The 22280-nt window shown below is 37.1% G+C and overlaps 1 protein-coding gene across 3 annotated transcripts in view; it reads left to right on the top strand.

Moving 5' to 3' along the window:
• Positions 1-22280, top strand: part of adgrl3.1 (adhesion G protein-coupled receptor L3.1) — a 144158-nt gene that overhangs the window by 69963 nt on the left and 51915 nt on the right. For all 3 annotated transcript variants that reach the window (XM_055205409.2, XM_055205408.2, XM_055205405.2), the window contains exons 6-9: positions 3101-3907; positions 18780-19079; positions 21469-21566; positions 22059-22244. In XM_055205409.2, coding sequence (XP_055061384.2) covers positions 3101-3907; positions 18780-19079; positions 21469-21566; positions 22059-22244 — 1391 coding nt within the window. The remainder of the gene's footprint in view (positions 1-3100; positions 3908-18779; positions 19080-21468; positions 21567-22058; positions 22245-22280) is intronic.

Raw genomic sequence — 22280 nt, 5'->3', positions numbered from 1 at the left:
CAGAACAAAGCAAAAACTTAAAGGACAAAGTAATACCGTACCTCACAGCACATCTAATACAAGTCAATGGAGTTGGACAAAAACTACGATAAAACCTGTTGGAAAGCATCTTTTGCAGCAATTTTTGTGTGAGCATATCAGTGGACCCCCCTGACCACTCGGTGAGTCTCACGTCTTTGTAAACAAAAGTTTAATGCATTTTAGGAAGGACTGTTCCAGTGCACCTCTACACCCATTGTAGAGGTGGGAGGTGATACAAGAAACATCCGAAAATTCTCGGTGCAGCCGCATACGTTGAAATTTCAGTCAAAACCGTTCTATTTCATCATAAACAATCTGAAAACAGAGCTTTAAGTGTAAAATACCAAACTTGTCCTTTAAATGTCATAGTCAAACTTAACAAAAATGTAAATAAAAATGACAAATTTGTTTGAGTTTATCAAAGGCTAGGAAATGTTCCTGAATTAAGACATTATTCTACATCCACAACAATAAAAGGAAACATCCAGTAATAGTTAAAATACCAATCTCACTTCCCATGAGGATGTTCCTCATTCTGGGAAAGGAATTGTGGGAAAAGACTGATTGTGTGCGTTTCTCTCTGTTTGTGTGTGACCGTGTAAGTAAATCTGCATGGTTTCCAGAAGTATCAATATAAATCAAAATGAGAAAAATCTTTAGACGTACACATACACACACACTCACAGTTTAGTCAAAAAAGCGCTCATTTTTAAGATTTACATGACAGTCTGGCCCGGCTGCGTGGAGGGTGGCTGACCTTTGTTTTTAGCCACTCTCAACTGTACTTATTGGGCATTGATTTTTCACAATACTACAAAAATGTAGCTTGCGCAACTCCCAGGAAAATTTTCCCAGGCTTAGAAAATATTATTGCTATTTTTGCCAGCATTATATTGTGGGAAAGTCCAATATTGCAAACCATAATTCTGCACTGTAAAAAATACATGTTGCACTTTCATATTTAGGTTTAATCAACTTGAATTTACGATTTTAACTTTCTTGACTAGTGAGATGTTGGTATAAATCAGAGGTTCAGAACAATTTTGGCGTGTGCCTCTCCTTGTGTAGGGTTCATGCATCCCTTCGCGCCCCCCAAAGAAAATTTATGACATAAATATCTTAAATTTAGAATTTGAAAGAAAGAGAACATATTAAACAATACAATGTAGAGCTGTTGGTTTGTAGTTTTATTTTTCTGATGTCTAATTATGCAGAGTGTATTATAAATTAATGTACTTAATAAAATGTCATAAAACTGGGCCGCCCAGCCAGTGTTGAGGGTAACGCATTAGAAGTAACGCGCATTACGTAATAATATGACTTTTCTGAAGTAACGAGTAAAGTAACGCATTACTTTATAAATAGTGCTGTCACAATGACTAAATAATCGTCTCATTGCGATTATTTGACCTCATCGCGATGATTTCAGATCACCACAATGATTGCACATCTCTCTAAAAAACACAAGGGGGAGCTGCAGCGCCTGTATAAAGGAAACAGTATCACATGGTGCTGATGATACATTGCAAAGCCATTCATTACATGTGTACTAATTGTACTAATATGACCTTAGTATGATTGGCTCATTTTTAATTCCGGTTCTGCTGTAGTCATCTCAGTTTATTTTGATTGCATTTTTATTTTCAGTTATTTTTCAGACACTTAATTATGTTTATTTCTTATGAAGAATTTTCAGTTTTTGAAAGATATATTTGTATGAAAAACAAGTAAAAAAATGTATGAGAATTAAATGTCAAAGCAATAAAACAGGCAATTAATCGCCATAATAGCCACAATTTATTAAACAATTAACCGTCAGCCAAATTTCTTAATCATGACAGCCATATTTATAAATGTACACATTAATATTTGAGTTACTTTTTAAAAAATGTAATCCAAGTTACTTTTCAGTTTAATTTATTCATTTTAAAATGAAAATAATGTACTGAATCAAACTGAACATATTAGCGTAGAATTACGCACTCTGTGCACCTGAGTGGGAACAGTTTGAGTCAGAAACGGAGATGACAGACCAGAGCTTGACATTTTTGTGATCATCTGAAAGAGCTGAAAGAGATCAAGTAACGTAAAAGTAACTTAAAAGTAACGTAAGCATTACTTTCATGAAAAGTAACTAAGTAACGCAATTACTGTAGTTACTTTTTTGGGGAGTAACTTAATATTGTAATGCATTTTTTTTTTAAAGTAACTTTCCCCAACACTGCGCCCAGCAAGCACCATCTCGTGCCCTCAGTTAACTTAAGGCAGTGGTCTCCAATATGGTGCCCACGGGCGCCAGGTTGCCCGCACGGAGTCTGTGAGTTGCCCGCCAAAGCACACTCTACTAGCCTCAATTTTAATATTTATTAATTACATATTTTTTACATTAGCTTGGCTTCTTTTATGTATGTTAACATTTTAAACAATGATAAATCATCAACAAGTAAAATAAAATAAAATTAACAACAAAACAAAGAGGTTTGAGTAAACTATATCAAAAAAGTAGCTCTCCAGATTGTTTTATCCATTGTGGTAGCCCTTGCTCACAAAAAGATTGGAGACCCCTGACTGGTAATACAACTTTATTTTTTATTATTTATTATTTATAGCAACTCCTCACTAGTCAAGAAAGTTAAAATGAATTGTAAATTCAAGTTGATTTAACCTAAAACTTAAGTGCAACAAAGAATTTTTACAGCGTGTGAAACAAAATAAGGTTGATTTGCATATAGATTAACAGATGATTATTTTTGTCTTCATATTTATTGAACCACGAAAAATAGGGTGATGATTGAACAGTTACAGTAACCGCTGCCTACATAAATCCTTATACCGTCTGCTTTTTCCTGGGGTTAAAAAAGTCGCTGTGACAGATTTTATACAGTAGGATACTTCAGGAGTCATGAACTAGAAATAGGTCTACTAGTCATCAGATATGGTTTAATAGATGTTTTTTCTCTCTCAGCTCAAAGCGTGTAGCTTTCTGATCACTGTAGTAGTACATCCTGTAACATTTATCAGTGGTTTTATTCATTATAATGTGTGACCATGACTCACTGCCTTCTACCTTCCCTTTCAGTTTTTCTTTGTCCAGGTGTACTAAAAGGTGTTTACCAGAGCGAACACCTCTTTGAGTCGGACCACCAGTCTGGCTCATGGTGTAAAGACCCCTTACAGTCATCCAATAAGATTTACTATATGCCCTGGACACCTTACCGTACAGACACGCTGACTGAGTACTCGTCAAAAGAGGACTTTATTGCGGGTCGCCCCACCACGACATACAAGCTACCCCATCGGGTGGACGGCACGGGGTTTGTGGTGTTCGACGGCGCGCTCTTCTTCAACAAGGAACGTACACGCAACATTGTCAAATTCGACCTAAGAACTCGTATCAAGAGCGGTGAGGCGATCATTGCCAATGCTAACTACCATGACACATCTCCGTACCGTTGGGGTGGGAAATCTGACATCGATTTGGCGGTGGACGAAAACGGACTTTGGGTAATTTACGCCACCGAGCAGAACAACGGACGGATTGTGGTGAGCCAACTCAACCCCTACACGCTCCGAGTAGAAGGATCATGGGATACGTCGTACGATAAACGGTCCGCCTCCAACGCTTTCATGATCTGCGGAATCCTCTACGTGGTGAAGAGCGTTTACGAAGACGATGATAACGAAGCACTGGGGAATAAAATCGATTACATGTACAACACTGAGAAGAGTCGTGAAACACACTTAAGCATTCCGTTCCCAAATTCCTACCAGTATATTGCAGCTGTTGACTACAACCCCAGAGACAATTTGCTCTACGTGTGGAACAATTACCATGTTGTCATCTATTCTCTCGACTTTGGAAACAATGACAACAGGCTCGGCTTTGGTGAGTTTCCTTTTTAATGTAGATACATTTTTAGCTGCATATTCTTTCAGTGTGTCATTATTTATGATCTTTGTTAATGATTACTGTCAGGATTGGTGGACCAATACAATGTCATTACTGTTGTCATACCCGCTATAATTAAATTGATTTACAGTATTCATCATCATACATTCCAAAACCCATATGATCCTCATGTATTGTGCACCACATTTGTGACCCTGACCACAAAACCCATTGTAAGTTGCACAGGTATATTTGTCGGAAAAAAAAACAAGAACACATGGGTAAAAATGATCAAATTTTCTTTTATGCCAAAAATCATTAGTATATTAGGTAGAGCTCATTTTCCATTTAGATATTTTGTACATTTCTTACAGTGAATAAATATAACAATATATGCAGCAAAATTGTGAACAAAATTGTCCAGAAACTCGCCTAAAAACTTTTGTTACCCGCTCTTTGGGAATTTCCCATTCAAGTTGGGTTTTTATGTAAAAGCTTAAAGTAACACTCCCCTTTTTTTGAAAATAGGCTCATTTTCAAGCTCCTCTAGGGTTAAACATTTGATTATTACCGTTTTGGAATCCATTCAGCCGATCTCTGGGTCTGGCGGTACCACTTTAGCATAGCTTAGCACAATCCATTGAATCTGATTAGACCATTAGCATTGCACTCAAAAATAACCAAAGAGTTTCGATATTTTTCCTAATTAAAACGACTCTTTTGTAGAAAATAGTCCCCTTGGTTACTTTTAATAGCAGGGGACTATTTACTGGCCTTGCGTAATATCATTGCGCCTGCTGCAGCCATGGTACGGCAACAAAGTCCTTGATTATTCTGACGAAATGAGAGTGTAGTTCCTAGCCATATTGGCCTAGAAAATTGCAATTTTTAATTTTCCATCTGTCTTAGCACACAATGTTACTACAGAAGAGTCAAGTATTAGGTGGGAGAAATATCGAAACTCTTTGGTTAATTTTTGAGCGCGATGCTGGTGGTCTGGTCGGATTTAGTGGATTGTGCTGGGCTATGCTAAGAGTGGTGCCGCCAGACCCGGAGATCGGCTGAATGGATTTCAAAATGGTAAAAATAAATATTTAACTGGGTGCTGAAAAATTTGCCTATTTTCAAAAAAGTAGAGTGTCCCTTTAAAACCCATTCAATCCACAACATCATTACAGTGATAAGCCAGTACGCTAAAACAAACCTTTTCATCAGTAATATATGTGCTAAGGACTTCATTTGGACTTTGAACTTTAAATGCGATCTTCTAAATATTTGGATTCCAGATTTTCAAATTGTTACAGTATATCTCAGACAAATGTCCTATCCTAACTAGGGGTGGCACGGTTCATGAAAAAAATCCGAACCATTCGGTTCGCTTGTCTCGGTTCGGAGCGTGTGTGTGTCGTACGGTTCAACGGTTCATGGCATGCGCAATGTATGTAGCCTCGTGCCCTGTATGTGACCTCAGATAGCGTGTTCCCCTTTAGCGAATAGCGCGAAAGAAGAGGTGACTGGTGTGGAGAGTGAGTGCTGCCGGTCATGTTACGTGTAGAAATGGCAAGAGGGAGAGAAAAAGAAGTCTGCCCGCAGTTGGAGGATGCGCCAGCATCGTATAAGTTTGGTGTGTGGAAACATTTTTTATTTCATGTTACCTATGATGACAGCGGAAATAAAACAATAGATACAGCCACACGCGACAGCCTTCTCTCCGACCATTTATCTAATCTGAGGTAATGAACACTGTTTTACGTCTTTTCGTATTCAGCGCTATTTTTAGCCTTTCGTTGATAAAACGAAAGCAGCTGATTTCCGCGTAGTTTCATTTTGCTAGCGTGTGAAAGTCGCGCGATCTTATTTCATACTTACTGCCCCTTAAAGTAATCAGGACAGAAATGGTCAAAAGTGGACAAAAGAGAAGGATTTAAATATTACAGGTGTAAACGTTATGTTTCTCTCTCGTTCACATATTCTCTCTGCAGTATTTAAGCAGCCTCTCAGTGATAAATCTTAAAGCTACACTGAAGTTGGGATTTTGATAAATGCAAGTTATCTTTGTGTGCTAAACATGCAGACAAAGTTCATGTAGATGGCAATACACATTCTCTTTTTTGCCAAATAAATGAAAAGCATGTTGAAATCATCAATGTCTTCCCTCTCGCTGTGTCAAAATCTCACCTGGCTTTCCTCAGGGATGGTCCCAATAATGTGCTTAAAGTCAAATTCAGTTTGTGCATGATTACATTATATAACTTTTTTTAATACTGTATCCTAAATTATGGATAATTAATACATTAATAAGATAATAAATTTCTAGAGTGTTAAAAAAAATAACAACAAGAACCGTACTAAACCGAGAACCGTGACCATAGAACCGTGATACGAACCGAACCGAGGGTTTTGTGAACCGTGCCACCCCTAATCCTAACAAACCATTATTTATTTGCAAAAGCTTATTTCCCTACTGAAACATCCAGCAAAGACCAGCATAAGCTGGTAGCGGGTTTAAGGTGGCAGTAGCTGGTCTAAGCTGGTTCTCCCAGTCTGGCAAAGCTGGTGGGTCACCTGGTCTTCCAGCATGACCAGCTAAGTCCAGCTGGACCAGCTTAAAAAGTGACCAAAACACAGCTAGAGCAGCTTGCTACACCAGTAATACCAGCTAAAACCAAGCTGGGAGACCAGCTAAAACCAGTTCACCAGCTTATGTTGGTGTTCCTGGATTTTTCAGTAGGGTTATTTAGCTTTTGGATGATGCATAAATCTAAGAAAATTAACCCCTGTGACTGGTTTTGTTGTCCAGGGTCACATTTTATCACTTTTTAATGTACATAAAAGTCAGTTATTTCGGCATATGATGTGGCATTTTTAACATCTACATGAACTAAATATTATGTTTGGTGGAGGTAAAATTTATTAGCCAATGACACAAAGCTATAGTATTTTAAACACTTAGAAAATAGCAACGAAATAATATTGTGGCCTATTTGGCGCCCCACAACCCCCGATCACTATTTGTCATTGTCTGGCAAGATTTTTTATTTGGTAGATTTCTACTTTTGTGTTCCACTGAAAAATGGCAGTATAGGCTTGGGATGATGAATTTTCATTTTTTGGGTGAACTGTTACTTTAAGATAGACTGCAGCGTTCAGATGTCACAATGTAATGTTATTATGCTACTCTGGGATCGTGAGACACAAATCTACTTTGAACACCTAAACTCGGTTAGAGTCTCTTGTCATTTTCCCTCACTTGTACAAGTATTCATGTAAGGGGTAAAAAGAGACCTTCAGGATTTTTAGAGAAAAATGTGATTGTATCGGCAATCACAGTCCGCAGCGATGTTATTTTTCACTCCGTTTGATCCCTCCCTCAAATTTAGAGCCGGGGCGTTTTTTTTGTCCGCTTGCCAGTTGAGCTGAACTGCAGCTGAATTAATGATTATCTACAGTGTAAACCAGCAGTTATTAACTGCGGCATCTACTGACATACCCATTAGAACAGAGCGCTGAAGCCTGAATTTTTACTCGTAACAGGTCCAATTTAAACATATTGAGCAAATATAAATTGATTCTGACCCATGCTGTCAAGTCATTACTAAACATTTAATGCAACAAAGTGATACGAAACTTGGAAGTTATGTTGATTCTGGCAGAAATGAGTGCTTTGTTTCCAGAACCAGTGTGCAAAGCTGTAAATAGCCTTTAAAGAATTTATAGACTACTAGCACAGGTGCAAACGTGTGTGTGGTTGTTAATGACCCTGTCTGCATTCATTTTCTTTATTAGCATACTCTACATCAAAGATCTTCTTCATGAGTTCGAGCAAAAGCGTTAGCTACCTGAGTTAATGCATATCAGACCGTGTCTAATGGTCATATCAAAGAGAATATTGATAAAACAACACCAGCTTTGTGTAGTTGGGGTTTTAATTACATTTTATCATGGATTCATTAGTATTTCAAATGTTGCCTGCAGTTTTCTGAAAAAGAAAAACAGCCACTTTTTGAAGTGCAGCGGATGAGAGATTGTTTTAGACAAAGTAGAGCTCTGGTGCATTGTGAAGACTTTTAAATAGCTCCTCATCAGAGCTTTTAAACCTTTTTCTACACAGTGCCACACACACTGACATCTCTTTCAAAAAAGTGCCATATAATCCTTTTAAATAGTCACAGATGTGTACGCCGAGAGATTAGGCTAATATTTTTATTTTGTTTATCTGCTTTTTGAATACTGATTCAACATTTCTTTTACTAATTTCCATGTTATAGTGCTGAGAATTTCAAGTGAAATTTTATAACCGTAAATAGATAGATGGGCCTAAACAACAGGTTTCTTTAACAGTTTACCAAATAATGGACTATTTACACATCATTATGTGGTTTTAAACCTATATGTCTTTCTTATGCTGTACCAAAAATGTGATATTTTGAAGAATCTTCAGACAGGTATTTCCATAGTACGCCCTAACAACAACAGCACCACAAAAGTCTTTACAACTTGTGTAATACGTCTTCTGTAGCCATAGCAATATCTCCAAAATGTCTGTGGATCATTTAGTTCAGTTTGTTAACTGGATCAACTAATCAAAACAACCCGGTTCAAATAATTTATTTGTTTACTTGGGGCGGCTCACATTTTGTTTCTTTTGCATTTGCAAATATATTATTTTGAATGAAGATGCGCGGCAAGCGTGCTTAAAGAGAGTAAAGCCTCACGGCGCGCATGCAACGCACATGCGGTGCGCCACACTCTTTTTCTCCAGGTGCGTCTGGGCCGCAGCCAGTTGAAAATACTTCAGCTTTTCAGAATGGCGCATCGGAAAAGCACGTTGGAAAGAGCGCAAAATGTGGTTTTAGATGCGAAATGTGAACCGCTCCTTATCCAGTTTTTTAAGTTTAACTCTTTCCCCGCCATTGACGAGTTATCTCGTCAATTAAGAGAAAACATTTGCATAAAAAAGTGTTTCTGATGATTTTTTGTGTTAATGTTCAATACCGCGCGCTTATCCACTAGATGCACTAACCCAATTTATGAAAAAACTGAAGCCAAAACGTTATTTAGTAATTTTAAAGTCTTTGTATGTTTTGATAATCATTCTGAAACTGATCTCTAACATAATTCCTTCACAAGAATGCAATTATTTCAGCTTTTTGCTAAATAAATGTATTTTTAAAGAAAAATACCCTCATTTAAGAGTTTATAAGCAGAGAAAAATATATAGATATGATGAAAAAAAAATTTCACGTTTTGTTTGTTTGTTTGTTTATTGTTTGTTTGTTTGAAAGCAGAGGGTTTGTTCTTGCATTTGATATATTTGTATGTTTATATATTTTTAGAACAAAATTTTTCTGGAAGGCATTTTGTGAAACTTTTGTGAAAATCACAAAAAATTGGTGTTAAAAAATGGCTGGTGGGGAATGAGTTAATGATCTAGAAAGCAAAGGAAAAGATTTTTATGTCAAGTGTATAATTAACTCTATAAAAATAAATGGTATCCCGCACACTATTAGCTTGCAAAAGATGAAAATATTTATTACAGCTACGTTGCAATCACAAGATCTTCCTTAGGCGTACATACAGATCTTGTGATCGAAACGTCACTGAAATAAAATATTTTCATTTTTTGCAAGCTAACTTGCGTTTACTTAGGGGCAAGTCACATTTTTTTCTTTTGCATGTGCAAATACATTATTTTGAATGTAGATATGCGGCAAGGTGCTTAAATAGAGAGTGAAGCTGTCACGGTGCGCATAAGACGAGTACACGGTGCGCCACACTGTTTTCCATGCGCGTCTGCGCCACAACCAATTGAAAATACTTCAGCTTTGCAAAATCATGCATCTAAAAAGCACGTTGGGAAGACACAAAATGTGGTTTTAGATGTGAAATGTGAACTGCCCCTTAATCCATTTTTTTTTAAAAGTTTAAATCTTTCCCCGCCATTGACAAGTTATCTCGTCAATTAAGAGAATACATTTGCATGAAAAAAACGTGTTCGTGGTGAGTTTTTATGGTTATCTGTGATACCGCAATTATCCACTAAATGGCGCACTTACCCAATTTATAAAATACTGAAGCAAAAAATTATTTATTAATTTTACACTCTGTGTACATTTTGATAATCATTCTGAATCTGATCTCTAACAAAATTCCTTCACAAAAATGCAAATTATTAATTATTAAATACTCATATTTAAGCGTTTATAAGCAGCGAAAATATATAGATACAATGAAACGTTTTTTCCCTGTTTTTTGTTTTGTTTATTGTTGTTTGTTTGAAAGCAGAGGGTCTGTTCTTTAATTTGATATATTTGTATGTTTATATATTTTTAGAAAAAACAATTCTGAAGGGCATTTTGTGAAACTTTTGTGAAAATCACAAAACAATTTGGGGGGCAACTGTTTAAAAAATGGCTGGCGGGGAATGAGTTAATGATCTAGAAAGCAAAGGAAAAGATTTTTATGTCAAGTGGATAATTACTGTATAACAATAAATGGTATCCCACACTATTAGTTTGCAAAAGATGAAAATATTTATTACAGCGACGTTTCGATCACAAGATCTGTATGTATGCCTGAGGAAGATCTTGTGATCGAAACGTCGCTGAAATAAATATTTTCATTTTTTTGTAAGCCAATAGTGTGCGGGATACCATTTATTTTTATACGTGATTGGACTTTATTGTCTCTCTATCTGGGACTAACAGGTGTGTGACATTGCTCTTCTTAAGTGGATAATTACTAAAATTTCAGTTGTTAAAGCTGTAAAGACGGTGCACTGTCAAAGAAATGTTCACAAGCTGTCACTGGGGCCGTTTAAAATAGTTTAAATATGTTGGCCTACCATTTAGTTACAGATACATTTGGTACAATATGAAGTAGTAAAATGCACTCTTTGTTACCAATATGTACCTCTGAGGTACTAATATACATACCCTGTACTGTAGGTGTAAATGTGTACTTTTTGAAAGTGTACTGTACCACCCCAGTAACAGCTTTTCTGACAATTTTTTTGACAGTGTATGTATTTTTGGAGATCGTTGTATAAAAATAGCACCATCAACAATATTGCACATTTCTGCATTTGTGTCCTATGGGAAAAAATGACAGCATACAGGTTTAAAATGACATGAAAGTGAGTAAATAAGGATGGGATTATCATTTTTGAGCAAACTATTCCTTAAAGCTTTGTTTATGTACCGCGTGTCCCTGACCAAATACTGAGCTGAGTGCATTTCTCATAGAAGACTTTAAGTGCTTGAAAAAGCCGTGCCGTTCAGGTAAGCTGGGAGGACATTTAAAGATTCAGACCTACAGCAACAATAAAGAGAGAAGATGAATAGATTGAGAGGGATTATGCTTGCCCGCCTATGAGTTTTCTTTCTGTGTCTATGACTACCTTTCGTCTTTTTTCTTATCTGCCTCTCTCTTTCTCACTCTTTGTCTTTATGTCTTTTATTTTTTCCCTTACAAAGATGACAGTCTATCCATAATTCACACACCGGCGCGCGCGCGCAAGCACACACTTACAAAAGACAGACTGAAATTAAATTAGTTCTGCTCTGCTAAGCATGTGCACAGAAGAGGTAAAATCCTGGTCACGCACACATGCGGTTCACATGTAACGCTTACTGTCTCCCCCTTTAACACATCTTGAAGTCATACTGTCGAGGTGATATGACTGTAATCTGCTTTACTTTAAACGAGCTATAAACACAAACTCTCTCTAAAACCTGGAGTCGTCTTCTTTCTTCCTTTGCTTCAGATGCTAATGTAATATGTTGTGACCGGCGCGGCGTATAGTTTAAATGGAATAGCCTCTGAGTGGAGTGGAGACTTCTGTTCTATGCTTTTATTAAATGAGAGAATGTCTTACATACAGTTAAAACTCTCTCCACTAGCAATTACAACCCGTGCACAGAGGGAAAACTTTATTTTAACCGATCCACAGGAACAAGAATGCACCTGGATTTGCCAGCAGGGAGTTGAACACACAGATCAATCAGTAATGGAGTGATGTTCACACTCACACTTCTGTATGCACACTCCAAAACACAATAACACACACACACATACCCGCACGTTAGGAATCATGTACACACTGGCTTATGTACATTTACACAGGCGTATGTGCGAACACATGCACATTTACATGGACTGCTGATCGAGTGCAATCTCACCATGTAGATCTGAGCAGATAAGAGTGAGGATTACAGTGGTAACCCCACCAAGGGGACTTACACTGTTATTACCATAGTGCTGATATCATAGGAAGAGGAGAGCTTGTATGTGTCATCACCGAGCCATACCTTCTGTCCTTTGTGTCCTTTTTGTCTCTTTATGATTATAGACTCATAATTTATAATACATAATATGAAAAGCAAGGACGACAGGCCGGTGAATTATTCAAAAATATATTTTATACTTATACACTCAAGATTCTGCTGGATTATTTGAACCCAATGCTGGATAAATATTGGACAGATCACAGTCATTGCTAAGACATTGCTCTAGTGGCTATTTTAAGACATTTGACAGGTTAGGTGTGCGTTTATCAGAAAATAATGCATACCGTGGAACATTCCTCAACCAATCAGAAGAAAGCATTCAACAGCCCTGTGCAGTGTGCACTCTAAATTCTGCTGTGTTATTTTTAACCCAATGCTGGGTAAATATTGGAGAGAACACATGTTGGGTTAATAAAGAAGCATATGCTGGGTTGCTTCAATGCTTAAATAAGCATAGGTTTTTTTAAACCCCAACATGTGTTCTGTCAAATATTTACCCAGCACAGGTTTAAAAATAACCCAGCGAAAATGAGAGTGTGGAATAAATATATAATAAAATACATATATAATAAAATATAATATATTTATAGCACTTTCCAAGAAAGGATACATATTTGTCCTGTTTTAAAGCATTGAGACACACATGCCATGTTTGTTTGTCATGAGAGCTGATATGTTAGATATACAAGCTAGTTATAAACACATATAATTTTTATCCGAATGTTGAGTTAATTTACTCTAACTTTACTGCATTAAAATATATTGATTTAATTAACTAATTTAAATGACCCAAAACTCATTTATTTTACAAATTGTATATTGCAAAGCAGCTTTACAGTAAATACAAATTAGTAAACAGTATGGGCATGAGGAAAAACTAAAATATAAAAGTGTGTAGTACTACAGGTATATAATACATGGGTTTGTTGCACATTTTTTTTATAAGATGTACGTTTAAAGATGCTAACTGCGAAAATAAATGTCTGTTGAACTGGACCGCATTCACTGTGTCCCATAGTTCACAACTGGTTGTTACTGATAGTAATAATATAAACATAAATAAATAAATAAAATGCAAAACATTAACATAACAAAATGTTTAATTCCTATTTATTTCTGTATTCCTATTCTCAGTTTTGCAGCAAAGCAGCTTTATAGAAATTCTAAGTACAGTAAAAACATTAAATGAACACTTTATAATGCATTTTTCAAAAAAAAGTTTTTTTTCCCCATGAATGGGTAAATATTGGACAGAAACAAGCCAATTATAGCTCAGCCTCAAGTCACATGCTTTTAACAAGTTTGCTGACTTGCATACACACTCGTTTTGGTGGCGCCCCAGACACACATATGACACACACAACAAACTTTGACTAACAGTGAAATAGTAGAACTAAATAATTTTATGTTGTATTAATTTGCACTATACATTTAATTTTTAGTAACATGTTAAAGTACCTTTCCTCGGTGCCCCAGTGCCCCCTATTGACTAGCCACCACTGGTTGCGTCTGTTATGGTGGAGACCCCTAAACATGATGCGGCACAGCAAAACATGATTAAGGTTGCTTTAAGCCTGCCGTAAAGTCTATTCTTACATTTGTACGTTTTTTTTTACGAAAATTGCGCATTCATTCACAGTGTATGCAGACGTACACGTAAAAATTACTATATGTCACTCTTTACAGTATATGTCAGTCATATGGCCTCTTCAGCAGTCCTTGACCGTTTAAAGCGGCAATGGCTACGTGAGACTATACATAACCCAACAATATGTTCTGTCCAATATTCAACTTGTCATGGGTCAAAAACAACCAGTGGCAGCCGATGACTTCTTTATTCGAGGGCGCACAATACGAAGTTCGTCACAACATGTATGTAGCTCGTCATGTGTGTGGTTCGTAATTTCAAAATATGTGTTTGGCGCGTCGAGTGACTTCAGATGCGTCTAAAGGTTTTGTGATAAAAGAGACGCTCGCATTTGCCAGATGCTCGCATAATCTTATGCATAATCAGAGTTTACTGTTAAGGGAGTGTCTTGTGTGTATTTTGTGAATGTGAGCGTATCTTTTATCATAAACGGCTTTGACTCGTTTGAACTTATTTTGACAAAATATGTGATGCACATGGTTCACATGACACAACAAACACATATTTTGAAAACACGAGCAACACACGACACTCCAAACACATATTTTGAATTTGCGCCCCTTGGAAGTGCAGTCACAAGTCACACGTTTTAGTGCTATTTGGCAAATATGCTTATTAGTTGTTTTTATAATATGTAAATTAGCGATACTAACAGTAAAAGTAATTGCGTCACATGAATATAACACACAAGATGTGAGACATAAGAAGTCATTTTATTAGAATATGGTGCATAATCAAATCCAATTTTAACCCCAAATTTATTCATTGTCTTGTCTCATTGAGCTTCATCAATTTAGCCCTGTTATCCAAGTTATAGAAAGAAAAATTACCCCCCCCCCCATTTTTTTAATGGAAAGTATAAGTTAATCAACATGCTTCAATAAATGTTCATTAAAAATAAAATCACTCCAGGCTTATACATTTTTGAATATAAAAGACTTTACGAACTTGTTTTTGTACCCTGTGCTTGGCTGGCACCATGTGCCGTACCCAGTTTTTACTTGCTAACCTACATGCAGTGCCTATAGAGACTGACACGTTATGTGTTAAATTGGCTGTGTGAATATTTTATCAGTTTTTGAAACTCATTGTAAACAACAGCACCAATTACTGCTTCCCTGCATGGTTGCCATGGTGCTGTCTTCTTATTGGTCCTGATCAGCAAGGTGACATTGATTCTCATCTCCTTGTGGGTTGAAGCATCTTTACCAGAGCCGTGTTGCGTTAAGCAGCCTCGAATGATTTGCTGTTGCGGTCACACCTGAAGGTATGACCAAACATCAAATTACCCGATTTCTTACAGTGATTACCTAACAGTGCAGCAGTCGGATGTAGAAGGCAAACTAAATCGTCCTCTTTCTTATAGTATTCTAGTGAACAGGAAGAGTTGGGCTAAACGGACCGCATCGAAAATCACGGCTCTTTCAAAAGTATGTCCCGTAATAGATGATAAATAACCTTTAACCCTAAAGATTGAGTCGGGCATTTTTCCATCAAGGCAAAGAATAGACGACTCCCTTTGATCACCCCAAATCAAAGCGCCCTTTCCTTCAGGAAACACACACGATGCCCTCTATCTGCACCCCTATTGTGTTTGAGTGGGCCGTATCATGAAGATGGCAATCTAGAAACACGGAGGCCCACGGCAGACCGGCGGTCACCCGAGAGAAAGGAGAGATGGAAAGATTTGGAAGAGCGATGAAAGAGTTGGTTTGTCATTTAATGGCTTCTGTTAGAAAAAGGAAGGGAGGGTGCCGTGCCGTGCCTGTGTGTATGAGCGATTAGTCACTGTAGAATGCTCTGCTGCTCTCTGAGTCTTGCCTCTGTAGCTCCTAACACAGACGGATACAGAAATAGAAACAGGAAGTGCTTTCATTTCACTCAGCGGCCCTTTAAAATCACAGTCAGATTTGCCGCGCAGGAGAGGCTGGGTGGGGGTTCGAGGGAGAGGGAAAAGAGGGCAGGAACAGTGATGAGAGGATATTTGGATCAGTGCATCTCCGTAATAAGCCAGAGGTGTCTGGTGGGAGAGGGGCCGTCTTTCATTCCGAACGCCTAACGAGGATGCACGTCGCCTGATGATTGCACACTTTTTTGTTGAAACTATGCACTGTAGTCGAGTTCAAAAAGGTAATAGGACTGAAAGGTAATTCTGGACTACGCAATATAGGCAGTCATCTACTGTAGGGTGGTAAAATGATACTCACTTGACGATATAATGTGCAAAGATCATAACCACGAAATAACTTTTAGATAATTCTGCGTACTGTGTTGGGCGAGTCTCTCACTGTGTTTGTAATGCACGGGACAGACAAGTGTATGGCAATGTATACTGTCTGGGAATAGAAATCACCTTTCTTCAAGAGGCTTTTTGCACTAGAACAAATGCGAATGCAAATATACATCATATTTTATGATAATGTCATATAATTATGTCGCACATTTTATGTACACAGCTATAGTAGGAACGCAATTTGCATAAACTGCAAACATGAGGACATTTCTGTCAAAATCTCAGCAGCTGCTTACATTGAATATGATAAAGCATGCATAATTTCATGCGCACCATGCTTTTTCTCATCAAAGCTTCTGTTATCGGATGTGTTTAACTAATAATTCCCTTGGGGTCAATCTTACCCCCAAGCCACTTTTCTTTAGTTTAAAAACATGGTTCCCTTCATCTCAGTGAAATATAAGATTTTGTGACTTTTCCAGATTATCTGTCAAGATTCATATTAAAAAACTGGGCTTGATTCGGTCGTTCTAAAGAGGTGTAAAAAAATCACCAAAAGAGGCCCTTTGGGAGTAAAAATGACCCCAATTGAAATGAATGGGAAATGCAAAAAAAAAAACATTTCTTATTTGTCAAAAAAAATCAATGCATCCAGATTAATTCTGAAAATTTTAACACAGAAAGGTAGGCCTGGTACTTGAGCACAAATGCAATATAGAAACGACATGCTCAATCACACACAAACAGGCACACACACACACACACACACACACACACACACACACACACACACACACACACTTACATTCATTCAAATTTCTGTGGCATTTTGTAATTTCAAAATGCATCAAAAACTAAAAAAAAATCTACTATTTAAAATAATATTTTTTTAATGTCCTTTCTAATGTTTATATAAACATAAATTTACAAAACGTTTCACTAAAGTACTGATGTTGAGCAGTTGGCCACATCCAGTAAAATGAATGGGTCTCTTTGGGCCTCTGCTGGTCAAGATGATATATTTCCTAAACTGTATGTAATTCTATTATATTTTTTTTCTAAACACCAAATGGCCGAACTTAACACATAACATCTAGATCAATATCTAAAAACAATTTAAATCAAATTTAGATAAAAAATGTATGTGTATTTATCAAAAAATGATATATTATTTGTATCATTAAAAATGCATATATTTTGTGTAATCACTCTTTTAATTTCTGGGGTCATTTTTACCCTCAAGGAACTCTAACGTATACAGGAAAATAGGGGCTTATGAGAGTTAAGTAGTGTTTTCGGCAGAGGATTTTATTTTATTTTTGTTCAAAAAAAATTGATGGGCGAAGAAACGAGAACAAATCCAAAAAAACATGTTTTTCGCACCAGTTGCGTGTCTCTCCTCACTCTCATCTTTAGTCCCTATATCCAGCATTCGCTGCGGCGACGAGAGCATCTCTCCTCTCTTCACATCACTTCACTGCGAGACGGTGAAACAGGAAAACAGGCAGAAAGAAAAGGAACAAAAAAATGAGAGAAGCTGTTTTGCACTTTGCCTCTGCGCGTGTGATAGTACGTGTCTGTCCGCACACGCATTGTATACCAAACATTTTACAGCATAGTTTAGTCTAGCTGAGAGTTAAGGGGATGTTTACTCCTCTTTGTGTGATATCCTGAGCTTTTGACACCATTTGTTTCTCACTTAAAACGAATAAACAAAGCAATGGATATGCAAAAGGTTTGTGTTTGTGTGTGTGTGTGTGTGTGTGTGTGTGTGTGAGAGAGAGAGAGAGAGAGAGAGAGAGAGAGAGAGAGAGAGAGAGAGAGAGAGAGAGAGAGAGAGAGAGAGAGAGAGAGTGGGGAGTTATGACGTTTAAACATCATCTATCTTTGCCTCTCTAAAGTCCTTGCACTCAGGGATCTGGCCTGTCAAAACATACACTCCCAAATGCTGCACAGGGCACAAAGCCGCACACCCACACCTAAACACGCACTCTCCAGACACCCGATTCGTTCAGTCAACCCTGAAACAGCAGATATGCCGAGATAGCGAGATAGAGGAGAGATTAAATGATATTTAGCAATATTTTTAGGCAGCTGTCTGTTAAACAACGGATGTTAAAAGTGCTTTAGGAACCAATTGATACTAAAATAACACATTAATAATGTAACAGTATCAGTTCTTGTACAGTACTGGTGGTACAGAGGATGATTGACAGGCTGCTGATCGCAAACAGTTGCGCGTGTGTGTGTGTGTGTGTGTGTGTGTGTGTGTGTGTGTGTGTGTGTGTGTGTGTGTGTGCGCGCACACATGCAATGTAAATGTATTAAAATAGGCGAGAAAAACAGAAACTCACTCACTTGTCATAATTAATTTCTTTCTTTTTTATTACCAACTTTATATTTTAATTACTTGGAAAACTTGCAGTGTTAACAGAGAGAAATGCTTGAAGGCTACAGTAAAAGCCATTCTTTTAATTAAATTCATTAATATTTACTATTAATATTTAAACAAAAGAGACTGTTTAACACCATATTTAGTTTTCCTCTTGTATTAAAAATGTTATCAATTACCATTAAATTTCACAGTTACTTAATTTTTTTTGTTTTAAGTTAACCTATCAGATTTTTTTTCATTATAACTTTTTAATATATGTGTATACAAACACCTTTAAAAGTTTTATATCTCATTGTCTTTCTCAGATCCTCCTTCTTCAGTTTGGTTGCCTGATGTACTTCCTCCAGTACGCAGCTCCACTCACCCTCCTCGCCCATATACGGGCACGCTCCGCCCCTCTTTCACCACTACCACGACTACCACCATGGCTCCGCCACGCCGGCATAACAACATCCTCCCTGAAGTCCTGACACGATCCCCTCCCTCCCTGCAGACTCCGCAGGTCACTGTTGACTATTGCGCCCCACGTCTCACTGCTGAAATCTCCTGGCCACGGACACACCAGGGACAGGTTGCTAAGCAACCATGCCCACCTGGCACCATAGGTTAGTGAAAGTGTGATTAATCTATTATTAGTGGCAACGTGTGTGTGAAGGTTTATTCTGTTTAATGTGCATTAAGTGTAACAACGTTTAGGCATAAAAAGACACTTGTGAATGACTATATATTATTATATGTAAATAATATATATTGTATAATTTTATATAGAAATTATTAGTATTTTTGCAAAATACATTAGCAAAACCAATTGTGAAAACAACAGATTGATTTGGAACGGAGTTCATAGTGCATTTAATAGTGTGATTAAGCAAATGTACTGTATATTACTAATATTAACTCTAAAAATATTTTTCTGTAAAATATATAAACATACAAATATATAAAATGAAAAAACAGACCCTCTGCTTTCAAACAAACAAAATGGGAAAAACATTTCATCCTATCTATATTTTTCTCTGCTTATAAACTCTTTAAATATGTTAAATATGCTACCCAGTCTCACAAAATTATGTAACTATAGTCACGTAATTTTTTTATTCTTTTTCGTGATACTGTCACGAATTTCTGCAGTTTTTCATGAATTTCTGTTTATGTGTCATTGTCACGTATTGGTTACTCAACTGTTTTTTCCTATTTTCAAACCATTTTCGATTCGGTTTAGGGTTAGATTTGGTGTTTGCATTAGGATTTCACTTGAAGTATTGATTTTTTATATTTTCTAAATTTTAAAACATTGTCGTCTGGCGTTACGGCGCATTCACACAAGGCGTAAGTCTTAATGGAAGGCTTGTCTGAAGCATGGCCAACAGACAATTACAGTGGCCGCTACATATGCTCTGGTCAACGTAATTGGCTGGCTCTGCCTAGGTTATTTGCATAAGGCGATCTGATTGGCTGACGCACGCATTGCAGCTTGAAAAGTTGAGAAATGTTCAACTTCTGCCACAAGCAACGGCAGTGACGCGTCGCCAACGGATTCACAATTCAGTTCGCCAACGCTTGACGTCACCCATTAAAAGTAAATAGGAAACGTCAACGCTTACGCCCCCCATGTGAATGTGCCGTTAGGGTTAGAGTTGGGTAAGGATGTCATTTTATGTTAATCTAACCCTAAACGGAAGCGAAAATTGTAAGAAAATAAGACAAAACAGTTGAGTAACCAATACATGACAGTGACACATAAACAGAAATTCGTGATACGATCACGAAAAAACGCGGTAATTCATGGCAATATCACGAAAAAGAATAAAAAAATGATGTGACTATAGGTACGTAATTTCGTGTGACTGGGCTGAAATATGCAAAACCAATTGTGAAAACAACAGATTGATTTGGAACGGATTTCATAGTGCATTTAATAGTGCGATTAAGCAAATGTACTGTATATTAGTAATATTAACTCTAAAATATAAAAATATTTGTCTGTAGGATTGCAATCCAAATATTATATTAACTTATTCCCCGCCAGCCATTTTTTGAAAGTTTCAGAAAATGCCTTCCAGAAAAATATTTTTTAGCAAAAAACTGAAATAATTGCATTTTTGTGAAGTAATTTTTTGTTAAAGATCAAAATCAGAACGATATTTTTTCAAATATTTTTTAGCAAAAAACTTAAATAATTGCATTTTTGTGAAGTAATTTTTTGTTAAAGATCAAAATCAGAACGATATTTTTTTTTATATTTTTTAGCAAAAAACTGAAATAATTGCACTTTTGTGAAGTAATTTTTTGTTAAAGATCAAAATCAGAACGATTATCAAAACATACCCAGAGTTTATAATTAGTAAATAACGTTTTGGCCGTGTATAATCGCGGTATTGCAGATTAACATAAAAATTCATCAGAAACACATTTTTTATGCAAATGTTTTCTCTTAATTGAAGAGTTAACTCGTCAGTGGCAGGGAAAGAGTTAATAGTGCTATTAAGCAAATATGCGTCCTTTATTTAGATACTAGGATATGCTAGGAGACATACATAAAAAAACTGACAACATCCAATAAAAATTTACACCAGTTGCAAAAACAGCCAAGAAAAGTAAAGTTTTCAGATAATAGTTCCAGTGTCATTTTTCACTGTCTTACTCGATATTATGTTATCTAATGCAATGGCTGTAAGTATGACTCTTGATACTTTCTGGGGTCCCTTTATATAAACTCCTAAAGTAAAGGTCCGTATATACTGCTACTGTGTCTGTTAAATCAATATTTTTGAAGAAAATCACAGTCATTGTCTCCTGTGGCTAGCTACTATAGGTGTACTGTCAATGCTCCCTCATTATGTGGCCAAATGCAGCTGTTGATTGACACATGGTGTATCGCTTGTAAATCTTTAGCCCTGCTTCTCCATCGTTCTCCCCGCATGTTTGCAAATGTGCCAAAATGTGTACATGAATGTCTATTTACATTTTAATGTTTTTTGCATTATTTTCCAGGTGTGGCAATGTTTAACTGTTTGCTCGGCTACTGGGATCCAAAAGGACCGGATTTGAGCAACTGCACCTCGCCGTGGACCAATCACATCACTCAGCGAGTAGGTTAAAACTTGGAAATATGCTAATGGAATATCAACCTACTGAGTGAAGCACATAGCCTAATTTGGCCTTAAGCCTTTATAACAGTAGGCATAAATGCTTATCGCAAAAAACAGCCTGTAGCGAAACAGCTTAGAGGAAAATGTATGCCAAAATTTAACTGTGAAGATCAACCTTCAATTTATTTGTCTTTGTGGCAACATTACTAAGAGTAGCAGCGCAGCCAAAAGTGTTGTGTGTGCGTGCCGTCATTGTGCATCTGTGTGTAAAGTGTGACAATGACTAAAGCGTAACAGTAATGTGAGACGGTTTCCTTTGTACTACAGAGAGCAAATCAGAAAATAAGCAGAATCACAAATCTATGAAGCCATTTGCTCATCCACTTATTTGGCCATCAAGGGACAGAAAAAATAAAATCAATATACCGCTTGCATCTTTCTCTCACTCACTCATTCACTCACTTCTTCCTCTCTCTCTCTCTCTCTTTGTAGATGAGATCAGGAGAAACTGCTGCCATAGTAGCGCGGGAATTGGCCGAACAGACCAAGGGTGAGTTGAGACCGGGTGATGTTCCATCTACAGTCAAAGCTATGGCACAGCTGGTGGAACTACTGGACGTCCAGCTGCGTAATCTCACCCCAGGGGGAAAAGACACGGCAGCACGTAGTCTAAACAAGGTATCTATGCTTAATAAACCGCACGTTGATGGGTCA

This window comes from Misgurnus anguillicaudatus, chromosome 3, assembly GCF_027580225.2.
Source record: "Misgurnus anguillicaudatus chromosome 3, ASM2758022v2, whole genome shotgun sequence".
NCBI lineage: Eukaryota > Metazoa > Chordata > Actinopteri > Cypriniformes > Cobitidae > Misgurnus > Misgurnus anguillicaudatus.
This window is presented reverse-complemented; position numbering and strand designations above follow the sequence as displayed.